The sequence below is a fragment of the Triturus cristatus genome, chromosome 1_2, assembly GCF_964204655.1.
Source record: "Triturus cristatus chromosome 1_2, aTriCri1.1, whole genome shotgun sequence".
Taxonomy (NCBI): domain Eukaryota; kingdom Metazoa; phylum Chordata; class Amphibia; order Caudata; family Salamandridae; genus Triturus; species Triturus cristatus.
The window spans coordinates 34,563,055-34,586,666 of record NC_140580.1 but is presented as its reverse complement, the minus strand read 5'-3'; the positions used below and the strand labels follow the sequence as shown (position 1 = coordinate 34,586,666).

General features: G+C 43.9%; 1 protein-coding gene across 1 annotated transcript in view; it reads right to left on the bottom strand.

Annotated features, from left to right (window-relative positions):
* Positions 1-303: 303 nt before the first annotated feature.
* The window catches only part of KLHL12 (kelch like family member 12), a 594,063-nt gene continuing 570,754 nt past the window's right edge, over positions 304-23,612 (bottom strand). The window contains exon 12 of the mRNA XM_085600332.1: positions 304-2,089. Coding sequence (XP_085456458.1) covers positions 1,963-2,089 — 127 coding nt within the window. The 3' untranslated portion in view covers positions 304-1,962. The remainder of the gene's footprint in view (positions 2,090-23,612) is intronic.

The following is a 23,612-nucleotide window of genomic DNA, read 5'->3' as shown; positions in this document are numbered from 1 at the left end:
GACGAACACCACACCGACAACGTCACGTGGAGTCGACAAACACCACCTAACGGCACGCAGGGGTACCGCTAAAAAAAAAACTTCTGGATCCAGCCTGACACCTGAAAGTTCAAAGGTAAGGAATCTGCGGCTAGATGTCTTTATCCGATTTTTCTTTTTCTAGCATGTTATGGTTTTAGATTTCGGAAATCTGTTCATGTTCCCTTTAAAACACATCTCTAGACATTTGCTGAATGTAGGCCGAAGGAACACATTTGGAAACAGAATTCTGGTTCTTAATGTAAACAGATTAACACAGCTAAACCCTTTTCCAAGATTTATTGCCAAGACAGAATGCATTCTTTTCAGGAAATGTGCAATGATCAGAACACAACCATTTTACTTTTTCCACTGGTCCTCCAACAGGAAAGGCTCCGAACAAAGCCACAAATAAAAGTGGTGCAACACTGGACCGGTTTATAGACTGCAATACAGTGGAAAGAGCAGAAAAAAACTGGCTGCAGTCAGAAAATTCATCCTAAAAGAAAGGGTGCGGACATCTGTATCAGCACTTTGGAAACTTATTTAGCTGAAATGGTTATGCCTTGCGTGCACGGACATCTATTTGGGAAATTACCCGAGGTAGCCAAACTGAAATCGCCACCTCTGCTACCTTTAGCCCCTCCACAATCTCCTATTTGCAGAGGAAGTACTAGGAAAACGAGTAAAACTACAGAAAGTAAATAGTGCTATTTACATTCTTTTCCTTCATGACCTCAGAGAGGAGGGGGTAGCAAAATCTACACCAAATGCCAAACCAGGGATAGCAGTTGCTACAACATGTATGCGTGTGTACTCTTGTGTGCGGTGAAATACACTTGTCACAACAACATATGGCATCATACTTTGCTAAGTGAAATTGCACAACATAGGACATTCGGGGAGGAAATCCTAGTAGCTTGATGTAATGTTCAACCTTTAGCTTTTTTACGTTGCCTATAAACGCTAACATTTGGCACTAATGGCATTGTCTTCTTGGACAGATCGAAGACATGAGAATAACCGGAGATAAGGAGTGGGTGTCTCAAAAGATCTAGCTGCATATGTGCCTTGGGAAACAATGTGTGAAGGCCCCCTCCCAAGTTGGACTTGGATTTTATTACCCTATGCACCACAAAACAAAGACCAAGGCTTCATAATAGCCAACAAAAGTCAGGAAATAAACCGGTCCTGCATGAAATGCTTGTGAACTCGATAACAAAAAAGTCCCCTAAAAACAGGTTGCTCTTCACCTCCGAAAGTAGTGATAACACAGGAATATTGTGTATCCGACTTCAAAAAGCATCCCTAAAAGCATGTTTGCTGCCAGCAGCACACAGACAAGGACACTGCTTTGTGGACTGCTACAGTTAATATACATGGTTCTGGCCGTTTTCTTGAAGTTTCCACAATTTACGTTTGTAATTTACAGACAGCAAGTATACGGCATACTGTACAACTTAACAGGCCACACCTTTTGCTTCTATGTACATTATGCAGGCTAGTACATTTGCAACAGAAGATAATGGATTGTTTTAACAGTTTTGTAAAACAAAACTTCCAAAAAGGCTTAAATGTGAACATTATTAACACACAAACACTCATTTTCTTTTTTACACATTCAGGTTCTCTGAGGTGGGAGGTTGCCCCACTAGATCACAGCATTCAAAGTCTCTCCAGTTAGGGTTCATAATTTCATATGCCAGGCTCAGATAGAGGACTCGGAAGCAACACGAGTCAGTGCAAAACAAGCTCTGCCCTCTGGGCCCACTGCCTGGAATTATTTTAACGGACTGCTTTCAAACACGTCCACATCGGGTGCGAGACACGTGCAATTGAAGAATTGTGCCCAGGGCGGGTGGCACAGAGGTACTCAGATTTTGGCAAGGGCCTGTTGAGGGCTCATGCATCTTCAAAAAATAAAAGACTGGTCCTGAGGCTACTTCATTTTTCACGCAGGACACAGACGCCGGCATCACAACGCTGGGTTCCCATTGATGTCACCACCTCCCAGCTGTCGATAATGGGATCGTAGCACTCGATGCTGCTCAGCAAAGAGTTTCCATCATACCTGCAATTTCCAAACAGAAACAGAAGGGCGGATGTTAGGGACGTCAGACCTCCTCACCATGAACAGTTCGAGATATTCACCTCAGACTCAAGGATGGCAGATCACAAAACAGATCCATTTGTGCATTTGCGGTCCAGTGACGTTTGTTCAGGCACCACTGCTTACCATATCCAGGCCCGTATTATAGACAGGACACACTGTCGCCACATGAGCGTCAGCGCTATTAATATTACAGAAGGGGCCGAACAACCGTCTGCGGCCCTCTCCTGCAATGCCATAGGGCTGCAGGGACATGCATAGCAGGCGCACACTCCTGTTGCGCCCCGGGGGCACTATGCTTAATATTGGTTTTTTTCATGGCCTGTCCCTTAAATGTTAAAATGACATTCAGAAAAAAAGGGGGGGACGGGTGGGTCATCTAGAGGTAAAGGACCTTTAGCTACCAGTAAAAGAGAAACAGCAGCACTTTGAATGTATTGATATTGTATTGGAATTGCATTTATATAGCGCTTACAACCCCTGACGTGGCGTCAAAGCGCTTTTTTGGCGAGTAGCACGCTACTCCGGAACCCATAAAGAATTAGTGTTGAATTAGTATAGTGAAATATGAAAGTAATTTGAGTGGTGGATAGGTTAGTCAGTTATTTGGATTCAGAAGGATAGAAGAGGGAAAAAAAGTTTGTATTTATATAGTGCTTGTTACCCCTGATGGGGTGTTGAAGCGCTTTTTTGGCGAGTAGCACGCTACTCCGGAACCCATAAAGGATTAGTGTTGAAAATTAGTTTAGTGAAATATGAAAGTAATTTGAGTGGTAGATATGTTATTCAGTTATTTGGATAGAGAAGGGTAGCGGAGGGATAGAAGCGGGAAATAGGTTTGCATTTATATAGTGCTTGCTACCCCTTAGGAGGTGTTGAAGCACTTTTTTTGGCGAGTAGCACGCTACTCTGGAACCCATAAAGGATTAGTGGTGAATTAGTATAGTGAGATATGAAATTTGAGAAGTGGACATGTTAGTCTGCTATTTTGATTGAAAAGGATAGTGGAGTGAAGGAATTAGACTTTTTGTTTTGGAGGTCATAACAGTAGGAGGCGGCTTGGGATGAGTAACAAGGGATGTGGAGGGGAAGAGTCAGAGGGAAGAGTTTAGAAAGGCTTGTTTTGGGGGATCGGTATAGTAAAATAGGTGTCAGATGATGCAAGGAAGGGTAGAGTAGGGGAGAGTCTAGGAAGTGTTATTTTGGGGATCATAGTAGTGATATGGGATTTGGGATAAATGAGAGAGTGGATGTAGAGGATATATTGATAGAGGTATAGGGTGAGAAATAGGGTAGTGCATTGGATATGCTGAATTAGAAGAACGTGCTAAATATACAGATCCATAAGTACATGGAAAATATATAGATGCAGTGTTTTTTCTGAAGATAAGGTGGTTGTCCGTGGATCTTACGTTGGGGGTAAACAGTTCCATAGTGTGGCTGCTTGAACAGAGAAGGATGTGCCACCCATGGTTAATTTCTAACTGTGATCGATAGCCAATAATAATTTTTTTCTTAATTCTCTTTTAGCTAACATTGTACTGAACTGCTTTCAGACAAATGCAATATTTTTTAATAATCAAACTTTATTGATTTTATGTAACTCATGACAATAACATTAAATACAGTGCAATCAAGATAATGAAAAATCCTCCAATTGGCAGACACAGTTCATTACATCAATTGTGCTAGACCATAGTAGTCCCACCGTTTCCCCCAAATTTGCGATGTTTATGAGGACAACCTCTTGCAGAGTAAATGAGCTAATCTTGCTTCGCACACCGGTTCGCTGCAGTGTGCCATTCAACATAGGGGCAGGAGGGAATCAGCAGAATTACAGTGGAGTGAAATATTCCTCAAAGCTATCATGCTGCCAATCCCAACAAGGCACGATGTCCCAGACAACCTCCCAGGTCTTCCAAGAAACCCAGCAGAGTAATTCAGGGTGGGGACTCCACAGGTCTCTCAAGTACATGGGACAGGGCAGTGAAAATGACAACCAGTATTTCACAGTAATAGTGGGACACTCCCAGACCACATGAAAAAAATAGCCATTTTCATCTTGGCAGCAAAGGCACGTGGGTGAAGGGCGCTTCTGTGCTCCCCAGAGCTTCTTTGGCATGAGGGAAGTAGTATGTAAATATTTCAACTTTATGTGCTAAAGTCATGAGGCTATGGTGAGTTCACATCGAGCCATTCTCATGTTCATCCACTCGCTGTCATCCAAAGTGGCCACCAACGTCACTTTCAACCGCTCCCCCTCCCTCCCCCGAGTAGGTCTGAGGAGTGGATGACCAAGGATTTGCAAGTGCAGGATATTCCCTCTTCCCCCATAGGACCCATAAGGATTTTGGCTTCAATCGGTTGTATTCGGGTGTCTCAGAGAAAAAGGCATACTGAGGTGATAGTGCATGTCGAAGTTTAAAATATTTGTAGAATTCTGATTTGTGAAGCACGAACTCCACCTGAAGGTCTTGAAAAGTATTCATACGAAAGCCCTGCCCATAAATCTCATAGATTCTAATAAGAACCCACTTATCAAATCCGCAGTGCCACAGAGGGGTTTCCAGCGTAAGTTTACGGTCCCACCCAACCCATCCTAAAGCCAATTTTAAGGTCAAAAGGACCACCCTAGAAAACTCAAAAAGTGAACAGGAGATGGAGAGGCCCATATATTAGCCTCATTATGTAAATTACAATTATGGAAAACTCACAACGGAAGTCAGAATCTTGTCACAATCCATGTAGCAAGTCATTCAGCTCCCAAATCTGTGATGCCTAGTATTACAGGTGTAAGACTGCCATTGCCATTCCGCCATCATATGCGGATTAAAGTGTACATTTGGTAAATGCAAGGTGGAGGGTTTGGTTTGCCACAGGAAGGCATGCACCATGGCCAATAGCTTGCAAAACCAACTTTGGGTGAAAGCCAGTGGGAAGTTTTATAGGATATATAGGAAACATGGCAGAACCATCATCTTGATCAGAGCCACTCTGCCTAGGATGGTAAGCTGAAGCCTAGCCCTGCTAATGAGGTCATTTTTTTAATTTGAACCAGCAGGGGGACTAGATGTGTGACTAGGCATCAAAGTACTTGAAGGGGAGCCTACAGATTGAAGGGCGAGATTTCCAGTCCATTTTCTCTCCATCTCCTTTATGCAGGAGAGATTTGGGCCAATGAACTTTAAGACTAGATAACTCCCAGTAAAGGTCTAACATTTGGATTGACCGGAGACCCGTGTCATAGGGACGCAAGAGAAACTAAGGGACATTATCCGTATATAGGGCAATTCAATCTTTCATGCCCTCACTCCAATGAATCCCCAGACCTGATAATTGTATCTGCTCAACGTCGCAAGTGGTTCTATGTTGAGAGAAAATAGGAGGCGAGACAAAGGGCACTCCTACCTGGTGCCCCTTCGAATTATGAATGGGTGGGTAGGGGCATATAGGGCACAAATGTAAGATAGAAATTGAGGGCTAAATCCCTAACGCTCCAGCACTCCATTAAGGAAACCCAATCTAAGACAAATGTAATATCTGCGTAAATTAGAAGTAGGAAGTAGTCACAATTATAAAACATCATTTATAATAATTTCTTTTGATTATAGGAAGAGTCTTTAGCCACCAACCTTCATAAACAACCTTTTTGCGACAGTTTGTCAGCTCTGCTAGATCACTGAAATACTGAGTGTTCAATTAAAGGCAATAGAGTGCAAAGGGCAAATAATGACTGGTATAGACCTTCTGCTCCAACATTCTATTGTTTTTCTTTCTCGTTTAATTGGAAAGATTAAATCCTCAGTTGGTGGAATTTTCAAAGAGTATTACAGCCCTTCTGGCTTGGGCTATACCAATTATTAAATGCCCTCTACCTCTCTATAAGACCTCATCTGTGACTTTGGTCTATAAACCAGAGGGCCTTTAACAAAATCGGTACATCCTTTGGCAGTGGGCTATAATGCTATAGTACTCATATAAAAAGCTGAACTCGCTACAATCTGATCACTGGTGGACAGCACCACTAACAAAACATTGGTTTTCGCCATTTATTTGTTTTGCTAACTCCATGATCATGGATTTCCGCAAAGTTCTCGGAGAATGGTTTCAGATATTCTTTGCTATATCCTCTCATGTCTTCCATCATAATTTCCAGCATAGAGTATACGTCTTGCAGCACAGATGTGACTATTATATTGTGACAAATTAATCACTTTTCTTTAATAACCCCCCCACAAAAAAATGAATGAATTAGTAAGAGAAGTTCCCCGTCCTTCACAGTTATGATAGGATTTCAAAGAAAATCTAACATACAATGAGGTGGGTAAGGATAACACTAAAAAATCAGCAATTTAATTACAAGACAGAGTGACCCCAGTGCAAGAGGAGCCACTAGACTACGAACAGGTTCACCGAAGGAAGAATCCTACAGGCTGCTGTACAACCTCAAACGAGGCAAGGAGGGTACAACTATCAAACAAACTCTCACTTCGAACACTGTAGTTCAGAAGGCAGGGTTCTTGAACTTGTGGGCACCAGGTGGGGTGGTCACAAGGCCAAACATAACGGGAAGACATAGCAGAGAGATTCTACACATAAATGAAGGGGCCGCAGTCAAGAACGATGGAGCTACAGCTTTGATAATAAGGGTGTTGGTGATGGGAAACGGCCACTACAACGCGGCCGTTTCCACGCATAACCATAACCACGCATGTATTACAACGCATGCGTGGTTACAACAAAAAGCCTTTACCACGCATACCTTTACTACGAAATTCGTAGTAAAGGCATGTGTGCTAAAGTTAAAATTAAAAAAAGAGGGATTGGGGGGTCTCCCCTCCCAACCCCCCCCCCCCCCAAAAAGCGTGGGATTAAAAAAGAGGGCTTGGGGGGGGGCACCCCACAAAATTAAATATAAAAAAACCGCACCTATTTCCGTAGAATAAAGAAAGATGTGGAGGCAATCAGCGTCTGTAGAGGAAACGGAAGGACACTTCCGCTTCCTCTTAACGACGTGGAACGTCACCAAGGAAGATCGAGGAGAGGAGAGGTAAGGGGGAATGAAGGGGTGGTGTCGAGCAGGGATAAATTTAAAGGGTAGAATTTTAGTGTGATATTTAACATGAAAATGCAATTAACATGCATAATTTAACAACGAAAATCATTGTAAAAGTATGCGTGTTAAAGGCATTTTCGTGGTAAAGGATATGCGTGGTGATGGCATTCGCGTTGTAACGCATGCGTGGTAAAGACATGCGTTACAACGGAATGCGTTGTAAAGTCATACAACCGTTGGTGATAGGTTCCACATTACACCAGTTGCGCATTAGTAGAGACCAGAATAAAAGAACGCACGCTAGAAGAGCCAAATCAACTAAGAAACATCTACTTTTTAAAAAACCCGCAATGTAGTCTAACACAGGTAATCAGTTAACCTAAAACTACAGTCACTGATGTACTAGTACAACAGCAATACGCTACTCCCCACACCAAACACTGTATTTAAACTCTTCATCATCAGACAGTGAAAGGTGAATTGATGAAAGCTAAACCATAGCCACATAGTCCCCTTTGGTCTTTCTAACATAAGTATATAAAAGCCATTGCTGAGTTCCAGAACCTCTGCCATAATGACCGTTTTGTGTAAACTAGTCAAGGAGGTGCCAGTGGAATGATTAACAAGCATTGCCATTGCCATTGCCAATAGGTCTGGCCTTTGGGACCTTATAAGTTTCTAGCCACGCAGCACATTATCTTGGATGCTACCGCACCAAAAACCACTTGATCTGCTCTCTGCTCAGCAAGGAGTGCCTCCTCCTCAGACGATAGTCAACTTCAGAGAGTGCAAGTCAAGCAGTGGCCGCTGAGAGACCTGCAGTGTGCCCGCCTGTCACCTTAGAACAAGCCGCTCTGCAGCAAAGGCAGTGTAAAGCAGCCTGGAGACAACAGAGGAGAATTTACACCCCACCCAAGCACACTTGGGTGACCTCAAAAGTAACAAGCAACAGGAAGGGTATGGATGAGGGGGAAGAATGGCACATTTCTTTTTTAGGTCTCGCCTACGCAGTGCGCATGCACTGCATAGGAGACCTTTAGCCGTCGTGCAGCTCTTTTTACAAAGCACATACTCGTACTTGTGGCGGCATACGCCTTGCGCGAGTGCGCAGCGGCACGCCACAAGCACGAGTATGTGCTTTGAAAAGGAGCAGACTCAAGCGTCCCCGTGCACGCATACACACATGCACTTATCAGCATTAGTGAATGCGCTTCTCAATGTCCTTTAACAATTCCGCATTGCTTGCAAATTTGAGCCTTATATTCACATTGTTTTGAAATATCCCCATTAGTCAATGTGCTTTTATATCCGCTTTGCTTTCAAAGCCTTAGTCTTACTTAAATGTGCTTTTATATCCACTTTGCTTTCAAAGCCTTAGCACGGCTTTAAAAAAGAAAAAATGTATTAGCTATTCACTCACTCTGTGGTTCGCGCACTATGGCACTTAAAACATATTTGGCAGATATGAAAAATGGAATATCAGAGCAAATGCTTTGTGCACGATCACACACTTTTTGGCCAGCGGGGAAGCCGGGATACCTGAATTCAGTATGCGTAACTCGTTAACAAGCAACTTATCTGAAGGGTCGACGCTATATTGAGCTTACATTATTTCCGTATCTCTCTCTCTCTCACTCAAGCACACACGCACGCACACCCTCTCTCCTTTCATCCTCAACACGTATATATTTATTTTATTAACTCAGATTTCTAATGCTATGTTACTAATTTTGTATTGCTCTTTCGCACCCAAAGGGCTTCTTGTGGGTAACGTGTTAGATGCATAATGGCCTGGGAGAAGGGATGGAGAGCGCCAAACATGTAGTAATATGTCAGCAGGATCAAGGATGTTTAGGACGCTTAAATAGAACAATACATTACACTACACTTATAAATAAAATCACATGTGGCACTTGGTTTGTTTTCAAATACATTTAACCTGTGCTATAAACTAAACACATACCACGTTAAAGGGAGACTCCAATGATAAAAGGCACATCATAAAACGTGTGATTGGGACTGTCTCTCGCGAGGTTGTTTGGCTGTCTCCATTTCCTTGTAAACTTCACTTTTTACCATTGCCACCATTCAGTCTGCTAGAAAAACAAACTGAGAATGCGCCATTTTCTGTTCTGATGGCAGGCCATTAAACATCTGTTTTGTGATGGGATCAGCAGCAGACAGGACACATGTTGTGCTCTGTGTTATGGTCAAACTGCAGATGGAATCCCTGTCAGAAGAACTTCTACTACCAGTAAAATGTATTGTCCTCAATAGGCAAGGGAAATGTTCAATTTTAATGGAGTCCATGCTGTTGCTGGAGTTTTTATGTACATGCAATTAGGGTATTTAGCTTTTCCTGTGGGATAATGCACACAAAGTTAACAAGCATTGGCATAGCCAATAGGTCTCACCTTCAAAGTGTTTAACCATGCAACAGTTGATGTTGTTGCACCAAGGATATTGTGCTGCATAACTAAATACTTATAAGGTCCCAAAAGCGAGACCTATTGGCTATGCCAATGCTTGTTACTCATAGCCCTAATCAGCACAGCACCTAAAATAAAAAATGAGTAGTATGAATGGCAATAGATGACGGCTTACACAAGGAAAATTATTCTTATAGAGGAAGACAGAGAGGGAGGGACCCACGTGGTATGGGAAAATCACTGGCAGTTAACTCAGCATTCAGCACAATTACTATTTTAGACTTTTATACAGTCCCCTTGTGGTACCGGCTCAGAACCTCCACGAATAGTGTTACCTTGCTGACGATGGCTGCAGTACCAGGCAGTCTACTGTCAGCTTTGCCATTTCGGGATCTGGGTTACCGGCTATGGCCTATATTAACAAGCACTAGAGTTCGTAAAAACAAGTCTAAAATAAGCCCAGCCCAGGAACAGAAACCCGAAACTTGCCCATTCCCAAAATGACTATCATCACACTAAAGGCAAGTTTCATTAAAACAACACCTGTTTACTTTTCAAGTTAGCGGACTGATAGGATGTGGCGTAACATACAGAGCTGCTGACTTTGGGACTGGGGAACCAGGTTTGAGTCTCTGCTCTCACTGTGCCTACAAACAAAATGCTGATTGTAACAAATTTAAACAATGGCAGACTTGTAATAAGAACAGAAGCCGGCAATGGTTGAACTCCCTTCCGATAAACAAAAAAAACAGTGAATACTAAACAAGACAAGATAAGCACAAAGCGCATTGTTTTCGGGGAATAAAAACGAACAGCTGGCAAGTCGCCCCATAAAAAAATGCTCACAGAGTATCAAGTAAGAGTAAGAGCACATGTAACGGGCAGTCCTCATGGGAGGTAACAAAAGTCAACAAGGAGGGACTAGTAAGCGTATTCACCAAACAAAAGCTAGAATTTACGAAGAACAGTAAGAGGAACCAATACAAAAGTTGGGCGGTGCACGAAGCCCATATTGTACAGCGCATGCGCTGGCTAGGTAAGACCTAAAAAGTACGGTGCAATCAAAACTGAGCCACTACATCAGCCCTCCTGATCTTTCTTGACCACTCCTTCCTGCCTCTGCTGGAATTTAATTGCAATAGATACACTACTCTCTTTTGCACGTGGACGCCTGTGATGCGTTTCCCTGAGCCGTAGCATTCAGAGTTTCATTCGTGAACAAAAGGACAATAGAATGACACTATATAGCATTTACATATTATTCCTCATAACATCCTAACAATATGATGAGCCATAATATTTCAATTTAAGGAACTTAATCTGTACATTAAATTAAAGTGTTATAAATGTGGATTCTAATCAAACTCCACAAATAGAAGGGCCTGATCCAGTGGTTAAAGTGCTCAACTTTCTCCAAGACCAATTAATTTATTAAAAAAGGAGGACCCAGTCGGTGATCTCCTGTTAAGGTTAACACTTACAAAGAGTGTCTCCAAAAGACTGTCTCAGGAAAAAACAGCCATTGACCAGGAACATCTCAGATGCTGACTGCAGAAGTGCTGAAAAAGAGGTCTGACAAGAAATGAAAGATACGGAAAAAATGACGAGTTTTGCAGCCTAAAGACTTTACTGGATTTACATGCTGTGGAGTCCCTGCTATACGTTATTCCTCCATCTAATGGAGGGACCAGAACTGTCCATATTCTTTTTCTACTTTTTGGAGTCGAACTTAGGTGGGTGATTTCAGGCCACTATGATGTTGAGCTTAAACCCACAATGCCCAAGTACATTATCACCATATTCAAATTCTTATTTCCCCTCCTCGGTGTCCCAGATAGCGTAGTGTTATTGGACGCTTCGCAAGAGGATGGGTGTACATGGTTGCATCTGTGCTTCACGATTTGTGTGGATTAGTGTTTTGTGTGAGTGTGGACTGTTCACTATGTGGTAGACCATGCATATGTCACTGATGGAGACATTAGCTAGGAAAACATGAGTAGCTAGACGGCAGCAAATCTGAATGGTCTGTATTATCCATCCTGCAGTGGTTCTTTTCGACAAAGACAGACCCTTAATCCCTGGTGCATGCGTGACGAAGAACTGCTCACTTTTCCTTCACACCTCTGTTTCTTGATGGTAGAACATGACTGCATTCCATATTTTTAGCACATGCAGTGACTTTTTTCCTGTGTCTTTGGTTGTTGAAAGAAGAAGGTAGCTGTACTGAGTGATTCACATGGAATTGCAACACCACCCTTTTCGATGAAGTGAGGATCGTACTCAAGACTACCCTATCCTTGTAGTCAGGTATAGTTCTTAGATAGTCAGTGCTTCCAAACAGCTCCCTCCAAGCAGGTACTGCAATTAATAAGGATGTTGTAATTGTCAGGAACTTGAGGCTATTTTGTGCATCGGTTCAGATAGATGTTTCATTAGCTGTGCCAGCAGCAGGTTGAGGCTCCACACTGGTGTGAGAGTCGATCATTTTTTTTTAAAAACATGTTTTTATTGCAGCATTTTAAGCAAAACAACCATCGGGGCAACCGGCACCCACGTACAATCTCCGATCACACCCTACGGTTTAGCAATGCACACAGCCATTTAGCCCATATCCCGGGGGCCGGGCGGCATATTTAGACAGTTAATCAAAGTAACACAACTATCGCCTCATAGCGATGCCCGGTCCATGCCCCATGAGAGCCTCTGCTTTCTGTCCAATCAGATTCTCTCCCCAAATCCAACTCGTTATAACACTACCCTCCTACCCCATGAACTCCCCCCCCCGCCCACCCCACCCCCCAACTGCTGCTGATGTAGGCCCCTCCAGTGGTCCCTAACTCTAATTCGTGCCAGTTGTCGGGGATTACGTCCATGTTCCCCAGCCTCAAGGAACTCCGCTCCCCTCGCGCTCTCGTTCCGCCCGCTCCAGCCGGCTATCCTGCAGAGCCTGCCCGATCATCTCCCAAGCCCTCACCCATTCTAACCCCTTCTCGTTATCCGCCTTAGTCGCCTGCCGCCGTCTAATCTCACTCTCGCATCTAGACCATTTTAACAACTCGGATATCCACCGCCCGACTGACGGGCCCTCCCGGGATCGTGTGAGAGTCGATCATGGTGGTAAAATTCTCTTCATTACCTCTATAAATCTTTTAATTACTGCTGTGGCAAAGAGATTCCTTCCTAATGTATATCCGATATATGCCACTATAGCAGAGAGATGTACTTTTATAATAGGTGTATGGAAACCATACATCCAAGAGATGCATCAAGTATCTGATTGTTGGTTGTATTCCCTGTCAGATAATGTAGCATGGTTTCTCTCTTTTATCAGTGTATACAACTCTGGTCCACTTAGACACATAGCATTTGTGCGTGGTAGGAAGTCTCCCCCCCTTAGTACCACCATATACCTCTATGAAAGGCCGAGGTGACAAACAGTAGGTCCTCAGGAGACCTGCTGCTAGGCGGACGCTGGCTGGCTCCCAATAGCATCCTTTTGCCCCTTGTACAGTGAACATGTTTTAAAATACTGACATCTTTATCATCCTACTTTCTGTTGTATCTACTAGGTTTGAGTACCAGGTCATAGTAGGATCACTGTGATGTATGTCTGTTTGCATCTGTTTATAACTACTGGTATCAAGGAGATTGGTGGAAAGATTTTGGCAAATATCTCTTAGCATTCAGTGGAAAAAGGCATTCCCCTAGGATAGGCAGTAGGATACTTGGATGGGAAACTTTGGCATTTTGAATCTGGGTGTATTGCAATCAGTTTTATTTTGCTTTTACCCAAGTTTGAAGATTATAGAAACCATCCACTGGTCTCACCCACACTAAATGTGAAGCCTGTTCTTGTCTGGGTCATCTTTCTGCTTCTATGTTTTACTGCCTTTGCAGATATATTGCTGCAATGACTATCTTTTTAATCGCCCACTTCCAAATGTACTGTACTAGTTTGGATAGAACACATGACCTTGAATTCCAATCCTCCTTGTGTTGCCAGTTTGTGATAAGCTGTCAGGGGCAGGATTGGTTGTTTGAAAGGCAAGCCTATCGTGAGGTTTTGCAATTCCCACTACTGAATTTCCCAGTGCAATTTTCCTGTTACAACCATCAGATCCTCTCAATCCCGTCGACTGACCACTGACTTAACAGCCACTCTTAAATGGGTCTGGCAAAGGGAATTAAGGGAATGCCCAAAGTCATCATGCCCAGTATTTTCATCACAGATCTCACGGTCAAGTGAGTTTATCTACTGGGATAGGCGAACTTGCTCCATCACTCTTTTGGATAGAGAACGTTTCGCCTTGTCTGAGTTCAACTCTGCGCCCAGGAATGTCTTCCTTTATCGAACGGGGAGAGGATTGCTCATATTCACTGAGAATCTCAGGCTGTGCAATCTCTATTACTTGCTCTATGCCGATGTGGCATTGTTTTAGTGATCTCACCATTAACAACCTGTTCCCCTGCCTTCGCAACTGCACAGTTACTCCTGTGAGGCACTTGATGAACAACATCGGTGCTGATTTCAACCAAATGCCAAAATTTCGAATTGAGAATGAGAACTTCCTACCACAATCCCAAGTTACTTCTTGTGGTTGCTGTTCAATGGGATGTGGAAGGAGGCATCCTTGCAGTCACTGGCCTCCTTAGAGTCTCCCTTCTGCAGCAACAGTATAACTTCTTATAGTATGATCATCTTGAACTATTGCCTTCTAATGAACGTGCTAAGAAATCTCAAGCATATGTTAAGTCTTAACGTCAGATCCTGTTTAGGAATCATGAAAGACAGCATACACTCCCGACTGTGTTCTTGGAACTTCCTCTATTGCGCCCTTTTGAAGGAAGTCCTGTACTTCCTGTTATAACCGTATTAGTTCTCCTTCTCAGAACACTTTTTTGCTTGATATTTGGAAGTAAGTGTTCCCGTTCTATGCAATGTACATGTTTTATGTTCAGGGAGCATGTCCCCCTTAAAAGTAATTTGTTTGAGGGGCCAGATTCTCTTCTGAACTGACTCATTCCTCTAGCTCTGTTTCAAAAGGAGTGTCTTCGTTGATCTGAGTGTAGCCATTGTGAGCTTGCCCCTTGAATGGTCTGGGTTTGCTGCTGCCTCTGCTGGAAGGCAGGCCGCCTCACTCTCCTGGAAGTGAGTTATATGTCCCTTATAAATGAGCCTCTCCCTTGTAGGGCACCCATCGCTTTAGCTGTACAGATGTACTTTTTCTTTTTCATTTGTTCCAAGAAATTATTCACTGCTGCTCCAAGCATGCTCTTCCCAATTAAAATCCTGTTGATAAGATATCAGGATTTTGTGTTTTAAATCAGAAACCATAAGCCAAGCGTACCACGTTAGAGTGATGTCAGTGCACATTGGTCTACTGGTGGAATCAGTTGCGTCCAGGGAGGACTTGAGAAATATTCAAGATGGCCTTGCCTTCTTGTATTATTGCTTTTGACCATTTTTATGTTGCTTCCTTAAATATCTCTTTGCTCTAATCTACAATGATTGGGAAAATGGGAAGGAACTGGTTCTTCTGTGATGGAAGAAGTGCTTTCTGTAGAAAACAAGGCTCTGCCCGTTGCTTTTTCAAGCTACACTTCACATGTCTGCTGCCCTCTGGATCACTGCATTGTATTCTTCTGTATTGTAGCATTTATATAGTGCTTACTATCCTATGTGGGGCACTAAAGTGCTTATGTACAACTGCAGCAAGCTAAGCCAAGTAGGGTGTGTGGTTGGAAGGGTGTTGTCTTTTTTTGTGATCCTATGTGGGAAGTGTCTTTATGTGGTAAGTGAGGACCAACCGGGATTTGTTACTGTGTTATGGGTTGCAGTGCATACCAGTCTGGTAGATGAGGTGTGTGTGGGAGATGCAATGTTGTTGGTTTTTCATTGTGCTGGCAGTTTTCAACAGCCCTGCAGTTCCCTTTACGGTATTTCTTATGATTATAGTCTGCTTAGCTGGTTGGAATTGTCCAGCAGTGTGAGACAGATCTCATAAGTTATCCCATGCCTGTTCATTTGGTGACGTCTTTTTTTTATTTTTTTGCCTGTACAGTACATGTTGATGGACAACCATCGTAGAATATATGTCTTACGTAAATGTAAGAGGAGTAAGTTACAATTGTCTGCTGACAGCTGAGGAGTTTGGTTTAAGTATTATTGTGGGCCATATATGTTATATATAAAATTACATAACTATAGTGTGCCCTAGCGAACCACAGGTCAACCACTCTTAGCTAACTAGCACATTAAAAGCAGTGTGCTCACTGTTTTTTTTCAATCTTTGTGTTGTAAGCTGAAGATTGGGCTTCAGGGTGCTACTGTGTTTTTGGGCTCTGTTGCAAGGCCGTGGGTGGTGTCGTTATTTTAGAAATAACCATGTTTTCAACTGCCTTCTGAAGTGTTTATTCTCCTGGATGTTTCTAATGATGGCTGGTAGTGAGTTCCAGAGGTTGGAAGCTTGTACTGAGAAAGTAATCCCTCCTAATGATTTCTTATGGTAAGGTGGTGAGAAGTGTTGCAAGCCTGGAGTGCAGTGTTCTGTTTTGTTTGTATTGCTTGCATTTATCTTAAAGGTATAGCAGTCCTTTTTCTTGGGAGACTCTGTAGACAACGCAGAGTGCCTTGAGCATTGCCCTTCTAGCTATAGGTAGCCAGTTGAGCGATTGCAGGACTGGAGTCATGCATTTCCCTTGGGTGAAGGTGGAAAAGAAGCCTTGCAACAGTATTTTAGCTGGGTTGCATTTTGTGTATGGTGAATGTGGGTGTGCCAAGGTATAGGCATTTGGCATAGCCAAACTTTGGGATTGCAAGTGTGAAGATGTCTTGCTGTTCAAGGTATGGGAAGATGTAACGTAGTGGTTTCATTGTAGGAGAGCTTGTGATGTTGGTAACATGTGGCACCAAAGAAAAGCCTGAATTCATGGTTCCCCATAGGTTTCTAACTTTTCTTGATGATGTTGGAGGAGCCTCAAGTTCCTCACACCATATGGTGGTAGGCTTTTATTGTTGCCATTGTCTGCAGGTCAAAATCTCTGTCTTTACGGTATTGAGCTTCACATGTGTTTCTGTTTATCCATGTGTTTATGGTACAAAGGCAGTCAAATTATTAAGTATAGAGGTATTTTGGGCTATCCATTTTTTAAATGATCTGGGTGGCTTTGGCATAGCATTAACAGCTGAAGCGGATTGATTTAATCAGGTTTGGTAAAGAGGTTAGGTATATGTTGAATATTAGAGGGGATATGATGGACCTCTGAAGGATGCCAGTATCACTTCTGAAGGACTGATGTGAAAGGTGGTAGATAAAATACACATTGCATGTCTGTCATTGAGAGAAGAAGCAATACATTTTAGAGCATTTTCATGGACTCCGAGATAGTGAAGTCTTTGTAGTAGCATGCAGCGATAGATACTGCCAAATACTACTGATAATCCAAAAGAAAAAAGGCATCTACTCCGTTCTTGTCCATTGTGAATTTGAGATCATTCCAGATGAATATGATGGCTGACTCTATGTCTCTATCTGGTTAGAAGTCGGACTGTTGGTCTGACATTATGTCATTAACTAGTTAAGCGACCCTGAGCGGCTGTACAACATCAAACCAATTACTGCACTTGATATGAATGGGACAGGACTACTGAAATTGTTTGGCGGTATCACATCAATAACATTTAACCCCTCGCATGCTATGGATGTGCTAGAGCCATCCTCAGCAGGAGTGCAGAGGACAGCTCCAGCACGTCATGGCACCCAAGGCAGAAAATCCCTCTTTCTCTTCGGAGCTCGGGGGCATATCTCATATTTTGCGCAAAAAGACTGATACATCTATTCTGGGGTGAGAGCAAGGCGCGATTTCTGGGTAAGCCACCCTCCTTTTTTGCCCTGCATCATGTCTTGCTCCCACCCCAGAATAGGTGCATCAGTCTTTCTACCCCGTCCCCGAGTGGACTGAGGGTATTTACCCAAAATCTTCATCCAGGGAGCAGAAAGGCCATTCAACACCACGGGAAAAATAGTCCCAAAAATAACAAGCATTTACAATGCAATGGTCTCGGCAATATTATAGGTAGAGCTATTGGTATTGCTCATTATTTTTTTAATCATTTTTGTATCCCTAAATAAATGGCATTGTCATTTCTATTGGCATTAGCTTTTTTTTTTTTGCATATGTGATACCTATTGCATTAGCAGAGAGAGAGTGAGGTAGTGAGATAGAGAGAGAGAGTGAGGTAGTGAGAGAGAGTGAGGTAGATAGAGAGTGAGGTAGTGAGATAGAGAGTGAGGTAGTGAGATAGAGAGAGTGAGGTAGTGAGATAGAGAGAGTGAGGTAGTGAGATAGAGAGAGTGAGGTAGTGAAAGAGTGAGGTAGTGAGGGAGAGGGATGTTGTGAGGTAGTGATATATAAGCATAGAGTGATGTTGTGATGTAGTGAAATAGAGAGAGAGGTAGTGAAAGAGAGAGTGAAAGTGAGTTAGTGAGATAGAAAGAGTGAGGTAGCGAGATAGAGAGTGATTGAGGTAGTGAGTGATAGAAAGTGAAGTTGTGAGGTTGTGAGCTAGAGAGTGAGGTAGTGATGTTTTGAGAGAGAGAAGTTGTGAGATAGTGAGGTAGTGAGATAGAGTGGAGTAGTGAGGTAGAGAGTTATGTAGTGAGAGAGAGTGAGGTAGTGAAACAGTGATGTAGTGAGGGAGAGGGATGTTGTGAGGTAGTGAGATGTAAGCAGAGTGGTGCTTTCCACTTAGGTCAGATAATGAACCCACATCAAACCAACCCAAAGAAGCTTCAAGATAACTTCTCACACAACCGCCCAAAGATAGGAAGTATCTGTTACAGGTATGCTACAACATGAACGTGGCAGCCTCCAAGCCTTGAGCACAATATTTAAGCTCTTCCACCATTATCCACACAAAAAATCCACATTCTTAAAACCATGCACAACAAATGCCAATTATTGGGCCTGCAGGAAGCTTCCTGACTATGTCGCCGGTATCATCACAATACAAAAGCTACAGTAAAATGCATAGGCCTTGAAGCAGTTCATCTTTTTTGTAAGGCTGCAGTCCCAATTTAAACAACTAGAAGCTGACATCTCATGTCATGTCATGCTGTTGGCAGAAAAAATCTATATTGCACAGCTTGTGCTTCATATGGCTTTGTGATGGAAGTGTATTTTCCAATATGAGCGAATCGACATGTACAGCAGGAATCATTTGTGACTTCAGTGGTGTACTATATACTGAGATTCGAGATGTCTCCACGGGACACATTAGCCTCTGTTTTCATGCTGAAATGAGGGGCATTCGGTGCCGCCAACCTTTTTGCAAAACTCTCTATGGGCATTTCAATGAAGAACACAGACAGCCATAGCGACCCCCACCACTCGAAGCCCCTGCCGGCCCCAACAGACTGCACGAAATCTCCAAAATGTATCTCTCAAGTTTCGCTTTTCATAAGTTTTAAGGAATTTTTTTGTCAAACTGTTTTTATTGGGATCACAGGGTTTCAGCATCGCACAGTAGTTCTACGGATTTCATGGGGATGTGTCTGAGTGTTTAATTCATGCACATCTGCTGGGTCTGTTAAAAGGTAAAAATTATAAAGTAATTAAAGGTTTTCGAGATTAACAAGTGAAAATCATTGGGAATTTAAAAAAAAGGGAATAATAGCAAATTTTCTAAGAAAACGGTTCTAAAATCGTGTTATAGTTACTGAGAAATTGTGGAAACGGCAGCACCAGCTGAGTCCCTAACGCTGCGCCCAGCAGACTGAACGCGGCAGACAAAGCACAGGCCGGACGAACCCAATGCAAATATTGACCCAGAGTAGGAGCCCGGAACAGAGGCCACGAGGAAACCGGAAGAGGATGGCCGGGAACACAGAATACTGAACGAGAGAGGAGCTGAACAGGAGAGGGATGGAAATACAGGCAGACAGGGGTAACGGAAGGAGAAGGAGAGGCAAGGCAGGGGGCAGAGAAAGAGCGACTGGGAGTTAAAACAGAACAATACCGGCGGCGCTGGCCAATAACGTCATCTCACTGAAGGCAGTCCTAAAAAAATGGCGGATGGAAGCTTCGAAACGTTTTCGGGGGCGTGTTCCTGCTGTTCGAGAAAGGGCGTGGCTAAAAAGTGGAAAGAACAGCAAGGAACACGCCCCCGAATCTGAAAAAGACGGAGCCTATTTGGAGGGACGGCTCTCTCCTCCAATGGCTGGCCTCCGTTTAGGAAGCCAGCCAATGGAGGAGAGGCAAAAAGAGAGGCGGGCTAAGGAGCCACTCTCAGAAACATTAAATCTCCAACTTCCGGTTCTGCCTTCGGCACACCGGACGGTCCTCGACCTAAAAAAAGCTACACTGCAAACAAAACATGTGTAAAAACATTACCGCTACTTCATTGCTGTCTCTCTGCTCTTACTGTCACTTTTTTCACATCGTCACACTGTACCTCCTCTTTATCAGAGGCTCTCAGTTTATTAGTGGACTCCTCCTTTCACCTCAGCCTTTAACTGTCTTCTAATGGCACTACTCTCCGTTACTTCATGGCCTACCTCTCCCCTCTTCATTCCGTCACTTCTTTCACCAGAGTCTCTCGGTTTCTCAGCCTGTCCCTCTTTTCATCCCAGCCTTTTAGTCCCTCCATCTTATCCATTCAGTCTCTCTATGCGGCTCTTCCACCAGTACTTCATAGCAGACTCTTCTCTCTACTTGTCACACTGTCCCTCCTTTAGGCTCGCTCTTTTTATTGCCCATTAACTTGTTCTCCAGCGTCGCAAGCTCATACCATACCAATAGCACTATGCAAATATATATACTCTACTGCAAATACAAAAGCACAAGTAAAAAATATTGTCCTTTTTAATGCCAATTGCTCCAAGTTTAATAAATGCGAGACCTATTGCCTTGTGAATGCTTGTTTTGTTAGTCGCTGGGAGATCAATCGCCATCTCTGGCCTCATACACCCCCTTTGAGCTCGTCTAGCTCCTGGAGAACTGTGGCAGTGAGAAGTGCTACACTCATGCTGCATCTTAAACAGTTGCGTATTTAAACTGTTAAGTGTCAACACACTGGTCAATAACCAGTCAAATTTCTTTTTAATTTTTTTGCATCTTTTAATAGTGCCAACTCTACCCGGCGGTATTGGAGCGCTTTACATGAGCACCAGTTACGTTACAAAAGAACACATTAATTATTTGGTAGGCACGGGGAGATTAGGTGCTCTGCCCAGAATCACAGGATGTTGAGCCTGCGCCGGGGCAAGAACCCAGTTTCCCATCTCCAAAGATGGCAGCTCTAGCCGTAAGGCTCAACTCTGAAACTACACAGGTCCTGTGGTGTTTATAAAGAAGCCCTACACTTAAAGGTCTCAGAACACGGCATCCATCTTGTTCTTAAGTCACACTCCCAGGCTGGCAGTGGACAGTTAAACTAGTTGCGTTCTGCTACATATGTGTTATTTTCTTTAATTGCGTTTAATTATAATTTAACTTGACAAAGTGCTTTCTTTATTTTTCTGTTATGCTGTTTTAGATAGCACAGCCATTACCCAACAAAGGTAAGGATTTACCAACAATTTGTGCTCGTGTAGAGTCAACACTGTTTTGACCAGCTCTCGCGGGTTGCTATATTGTGTAGTAAATGGGCTCTACATTTTGCATCCAGTTCGCTCCGCGAGCGACCACACACAGCTTCAGTAGATCCGCCCCCTTCAGCGCGCTATACCTCGCATTTGTAAACGAGAAGTCAATCCTGTATTGACAACAGAAGCATTCAATCACATTTACCATTATTACAAAGGTAATAATCGAGGTGTTCTTGCTTTCCAGCCCTTTTGGATCTAGCCGATTCGCATTCAGTACTTTGTCAAAGTATTTGAAGGTCAAGACATACAAACACGAGAGGGATTTGCAATCAAACTTTTTTTTTTGTTTTTAATTCCACGCTCCGTATATGAATTTCCCCATCTAAGCGCTGTAACTGACAAATGTTAACCAATATAATGAAAACCCATTTGAGGCTGTTTTGTTGTGATTGTAACTTGTGTCCCTTAGAAACGCTGCACACCTATTGCTCAGCTGTGTTACCGCATGAGCCCGGAGGCTATCTGCACGTGGGCGCTTCTCACCACGAGCCGCACTCCGGGAGTGGGGAGGGCCCCCAGCCCCCTTTATATGAGAACCACGCCCGCCGGAACTGCAATTATGGAGCTCCCTTAACAGAATTACGACGTGAAGAAATGAATTGGAGAGCTGTGGTCAAATTTCTCTAAGCCTTGACATTTTTATCTTTTATGCTACCGTCGGCTTACCGACTCACTTACTTTCTTAATGCGCTCTAGCCGCAGCTGCATCACGAATCTCCACTGGGCCCCATTGAAACCCGGCCTGCTCCTTTCAGCCATATGAAACTGTAGCGGAAGCCCATTCTCTGCGCTGAAAGTGTATCCTTTTGCCGTTGATGTAGCGCATATTTCACCTGACAATATTGCAGTACTTGGGCGCGGGGTCGGTTTTGTTTGCCGGCCCTCGAGGGCTGCTCTGCCTTTCACTTTCTTCGCTTTACTTTTCCCGGTCCAATAAGTGGAACCGCGAGACTCCGTGCAAACAGTGCCTGACACAGGGGCGAGTTTCGCGGGTAGTAGGCACAACTGAGGCAAAGAAAAATCATATAGAATCATAGGCTCAGTTTACAACGCCAATATATTTCTGTAACATTAAATACACTTTAACAAAACTACGATACTCGAGAGGGATGGAAATACAGGCAAGACAGGGGTAACGGAAGGAGAGGCAAGGCAGGGGGCAGAGAAAGAGCAACGGGGAGTGAAAACATAACAATACCGGCGGCGCTGGCCAATAACGTCATCTCACTGAAGGCAGTCCTAAAAAAATGGCGGATGAAAGCTTCGAAACTTTTTCGGAGTCGGGGGCGTGTTCCTGCTGTTCGAGAAAGGGCGTGGCTAAAAAGTGGAAAGAACAGCAAGGAACACGCCCCCGAATCTGAAAAAGACGGAGCCTATTTGGAGGGACGGCTCTCTCCTACAATGGCTGGCCTCCGTTTAGGAAGCCAGCCAATGGAGAAGAAGCAAAAAGAGAGGCGGGCTAAATAGCCACTCTAGGAAACATTAAATCTCCGACTTCCGGTTCTGCCTTCGGCAGACCGGTAGTCCTTGACCTAAAATGGGGGTTGCCCCGTCCAGAATGGTCACAACTGTCTTTCTAACCCCCCTTCCCCCTGGGGCAGATTGTTGGTGAACACCCTCCAACCCCTTTTCTATACAATACGGAAGAAAACTGATTTCTAGTGGGCTTTCTGCCCCCCGAAAGCAGGGCATATATGAGTTAAAGACCTCTTATCTGCTCCCTGGGGGGTGAGGGCAAGAGGAACTATTCAGGCCATATTGGAGGTGAAGATTAAGCTCGAGGTGTGGGTGGGCCACCCCCTCACGTGGTATCAATAAAAAAAAACTAGCGTCTAGTGGGCTTTCAGGACGGCAGTTTGAGGAGCAGAAAGTCTGTTGCGGATCATTTGTGTGTTGAAGGCTAGGCCTCATGTCTGGGTGGGCCACCCCCCACCCATTTATGCACATATAAAAATCCCTGGAGTCTAGTGGGATTTCTGCCCCCCACCCCTCCGAGTCCACGGGGGCAGAACATCTTTTGGACCTCGGGGAGGAGCGGAGCACTAGCCCATTTTGAGGGGGCTCTCCTCCACTCAAATTCCACTTTCTGGTGGGTTAATGGGCTTTCTGTCCCCTGCCGGGTGCAGACTGGAGGAAAACACCTCCAAATTGCCCGACCGTGGGGGGGGGTGGGGGTGGAGGCAGAAAGACTGCTGGGGGTTATGTGGGAGGAGTGGAGGCTATGCCCGATGCCTGGACAGGCCGTCCCCGTCCATTTTCCAATAGATAAAACACAGCCTGGTGTTTAGTGGGCTTTGTCCCCCGCCTTCCCCCGGCAGATTGGATGAAATGACCTCTAATCTGCCCCACGG